This window comes from Giraffa tippelskirchi, chromosome 4 (assembly GCF_054371585.1).
Source record: "Giraffa tippelskirchi isolate mGirTip1 chromosome 4, T2T-mGirTip1v1.2.pri, whole genome shotgun sequence".
NCBI classification, from domain to species: Eukaryota; Metazoa; Chordata; class Mammalia; order Artiodactyla; family Giraffidae; genus Giraffa; species Giraffa tippelskirchi.
In genome coordinates this window covers 156,974,046-156,978,161 of record NC_137278.1, presented here as the reverse complement: position 1 = coordinate 156,978,161, position 4,116 = coordinate 156,974,046, and the positions used below count along the sequence as shown (strand labels likewise).

The 4,116-nt window shown below is 47.1% G+C and overlaps 1 protein-coding gene across 1 annotated transcript; it reads left to right on the top strand.

Annotated features, from left to right (window-relative positions):
- Nucleotides 1–1,564: 1,564 nt before the first annotated feature.
- LOC145545678 (olfactory receptor 2AP1-like) lies at nucleotides 1,565–2,500 on the top strand. The gene has a single exon (XM_081590504.1). It carries the CDS (start codon nucleotides 1,565–1,567, stop codon nucleotides 2,498–2,500), a length of 936 nt encoding a protein of 311 aa, XP_081446630.1.
- Nucleotides 2,501–4,116: the final 1,616 nt, after the last annotated feature.

Sequence of the window (4,116 nt, the reverse complement as noted above, 5' to 3'; positions counted from 1 at the left end):
CACAGACTATAAGTTACGGGAAACGGGAGCAAACAGTGAATTCAGCCTAAGGCTTACAGGGAAGGCTTCATATAAGAGATCTTAAGGGGACTTCCCCAATGGTCCAGTGGTTAGGACTCTGAGGTTCCACTGTCGTGGACATGGGTTCCATCCTTGATCCAGAAACTAGAATCTCAATACATATTCTGCACAGTGTGGACAAAAATAAATAAAACTTTTTTAAAAAAGAAGTCTTAAGCTAGATCTTAAAGGATGAATAGGTGTTTGCCAATTCTAAAGAGGCCTGGGAGAACAGCAGAGAATTTTTGTTTTGTTTATTTATCTATTTAATATGTTAATATAATAATAATTGCTTTTTGAATATTCACCATGTGGCAGTCACTGTTAAAATCTTTACAAGCCTTATGTCATTTCATCGTCACAAATATCCTGTTACTATTCCCATTTTACAAAAGATTACTTAATGAGTTTCTTGCATGGACAGGCTATGATGAACTATTTCACCAAAACTTAGCCTCTGTTCACTGATGCGAAATGGAAACATGGAGATAGAGTTTTGGGTGAAGTAGAAAAAGAGTAGCTTTTATTGCTTTGCCAGTAGGCTAGTGCCCTCAAGACTGTGTAACTCACCCTGGCGGGGGTAGTGAGGAGTAGGGTGTGATCAGTTCATGGACAATTCTGGAATTGGCCAGAATCAAGTTGAAGTTCTAAGTATCATCAATCTTCTAATTTCATCCAGTCTAGGGTCTATGTGCTTGCTGTCAGCAGTTTTCACCTGGAGGGAGTCTGCTTCCTGTAAAAATAACTTAGGAAACTGTGTCAGGCCTTTATCTATATCCTTCAGGGAACTGTGAGTTTGGAAATTCAGTTATGTTGGCAGAATTATTGTCTAAATTGTTACCAGTTTCCCAGACCAATAGCTACTCTTTATTTCTACATCTTCACATTTCCCAATCATTAACTCTTGAGTCAGCATTTTACTTCAGAAGACAAGGAAACAGGGGCTTGTACACCGTTTTACTATATATCATCTTCATTAAACTGAGAACTGTGTTTCCCAGAATGCCCTCACCTACATGGTCCCCCTACCTATAGAGTCAGCCAGAAGAAGAACTAGAAAGAGATCTGAAAATAGAAAGCGATGCAGCATCACTCTGCAAGTTGTTTTGTAGCCAGATGAGGTGATGGACAGAGGAAGCTGTGATCAGTGGGATTAAACGCATCTTAATTCTTCTGATCTTAGCAGAGGATTCTGTATAGACTTTCTCAGACGAAATAAAAGGAAGAAATGAAAGAAAAGAGGGAGGGAAGAAGGGAGTGAGAGAGGACAGTCACTGACATCCAATAATTCTTTCAGGATTCTAAAAAAGGTGACATTTTTGACTAGGGAAGGGCCTCTAGAAGCTTCTGCTCTGCTTCCCTCAATCCATTGGGAGGCATATCTGATGCTTCTATCTGCCCAAGATTGCTAATTTCTGATGTCTCTATCAGCCCTGGATTGCTAATGTCTGATGTCTCTATCTGCCCAGGCTTGCATGTTTCTGGAAAGGACCTGAAATCCACAATGGCCAATCAGACCTTGGTGACTGAGTTCTTCCTCCAAGGCCTGACAGACACCAAAGAGCTTCAGGTGGCAGTTTTCCTGCTCCTGCTGCTTGCCTACCTCGTGACCGTCTCTGGAAACCTGACCATCATCAGCCTCACCTTGCTGGACACCCGCCTGCAGACCCCTATGTACTTCTTCCTCCGGAATCTGTCCTGCTTGGAAATTTGGTTCCAGACTGTCATTGTGCCCAAGATGCTGCTCAACATTGCCACGGGAACTAAGACCATTAGCTTTGCTGGCTGCATCGCCCAGGACTTTTTCCACATCTTCCTGGGGGCCACAGAGTTCTTCCTCCTCACAGCCATGGCCTATGACCGGTACATCGCCATCTGCTGGCCCCTCCGTTACCCCATCCTCATGAGCAGCAGAGTCTGCACACGGCTCATCCTCACCTGCTGGCTGGCAGGATTCTCCCTCATCATCATTCCTCTCGTCTTCACCAGTCAGCTTCCATTCTGTGACACCCACGTCAACCACTTTTTCTGTGACTATACACCTCTAATGGAGGTGGTCTGCAGTGGGCCAAGAGTGCTGGAGATGGTGGATTTTACTCTGGCCTTGGTGGCACTGCTCAGCACACTGGTGCTGATCTCCATGTCCTATGTCCAGATTATCTGGACAATTAGCCGGATCCCCTCTGTCCAGGAGAGGAAAAAGGCTTTCTCCACCTGTTCCTCCCACATCATTGTGGTCACCATGTGCTACGGCACCTGCTTCTTCATGTATGTAAAGCCTTCTCCAGGCAAAGGGGTTGATCTCAACAAAGGAGTGTCTCTAATCAATACAGTTATTGCCCCTCTGCTGAACCCCTTCATCTATACTCTCAGGAATCAGCAAGTGAAGCAGGTGGTAAAAGACTTGGTCAGAAAAATGACTGGGCTCCAAAATAAGTAGCAACCCTACAAGGCGCCTTCCAGGGTGTGTGAGGAGTCGAGGCTCACTCACTCCCATTGCTTCTTCCTCCACAGCTGCTCTCAGATTCATTCTACCTCTGTATTTCAACACACAGTTCATGTGTCAAAGACGACTAACTGTCAGAGACTGCAAGTGATTAGTATATACTCTTTTCTTCCCTGTAGCCACCTACATTGGTTGTGCCCTCCCACACTGACATTGTGTTTGGCCATGTGGCTTGCTTCTTACAAGTGACACTTAATGTTTGCATTGTTAGTTGCTCAGTCATGTGCAACTCTGGGAGCCCGTGGATTGTAGCCCACCAGAGTGTCTGTGGAATTCTGCAGGCAGAATACTGGGGTGGGTAAGCCATTCCCCTCTCCAGGGGATCTTCCTGACCCAGAGATTGAACCCGGGTCTCCCTCATTGCAGGCAGATTCTTTGCCATCTGAGCCACCAGGAAACTTGCAGAAACTCAAGCAGTCCTTGAAACCTACCGCTATGTGAACAAGCCTGGACTAGCCTAGGCAAAATTTGCCCCCATCACCCTTGCAGATAACCTCACACACACAGACACATACATACACACATGCTCCCTGCCACCATGAAACAGAGCTGCCCAGCTGACAGTGGTCAAAGATACATGAATGAGCCCATCAAAGACCGACAGAGAACCATCCAGATGAGCTCAGCCCAACAGAACCATGAATAAAACAAATGTAGTTGCTTTCAGCCACTAAGCATTAAAGCGGTTTATTATTCAACAAAAATTCGTCAACAAAAACACATGCAGTGTCCTGGTTCAGAATCTACCATTAAGAAGTGAGGGGCAGAGGCAATGAAGAAGATGGCGGAGGAATAGGACGGGGAGACCACTCTCTCCACAAATTTATCGAAAGAACATCTGAACACTGAGCAAACTTCACAAAACTACTTCTGAAGCCTGGCAGAGGACGTCAGGCATCCAGAAAGACAGCGCATTATCTCCGAAAGCAGGTAGGAGAAATTATAAAAGATAAAAAGAGAGACTAAAGAGTTAGGGACGGAGACCCGTCCCGGGGAGGGAGTCGTAAAAGAGGAGAAATTTCCAAGCACCAGGAAACCCTCTCACCGGCGGGTGTGGGGGAAGATTTCTTATCTCGGAGGGCAACGTACCAGGGAGAAAAAATAAATAAAACCCACAGATTACGTGCCTAAAGCAACTCCCAGCAAAGAACCCCAGACGCTCGCATCATCCGCCACCAGCAAGTGGGGGCTGAACGGAGAGGAGCGGGCGACACTGCCTAAGGTAAGGACCGGGCCCAAGTGCCCTGAGGGCAATCTGAGGGAGCTAACGTGAGATAGTAACCTAAACTGTGGGACAGCCAGAGAGAGAACTATCCCGCGAAAAGCCCAACTCTAAGGCACTGCCGGCCCGCTCACGGAACAAAGGACTGAGCGATACCAGAGGAGAGCTAGCCGGCTGCGGACCGCCCCATCCCCCGCCGGACACAGCAGGCAGGCGGGGCCAGCCAGAGCCGGAAAGGGGCAAACTCGGCCCCAGAGAGGGCACCCCCTACCAAACTGCAAACAGGCTCCCAGTTTCTAAGCAAAAACTGCCTGAGATCCCGGAGGGT

Coding starts and splice junctions, on each gene's coding strand:
- LOC145545678 (XM_081590504.1), top strand. CDS start 1,565: ATGGCCAATCAGACCTTGGTGACTGAGTTCTTCCTCCAAGGCCTGACA.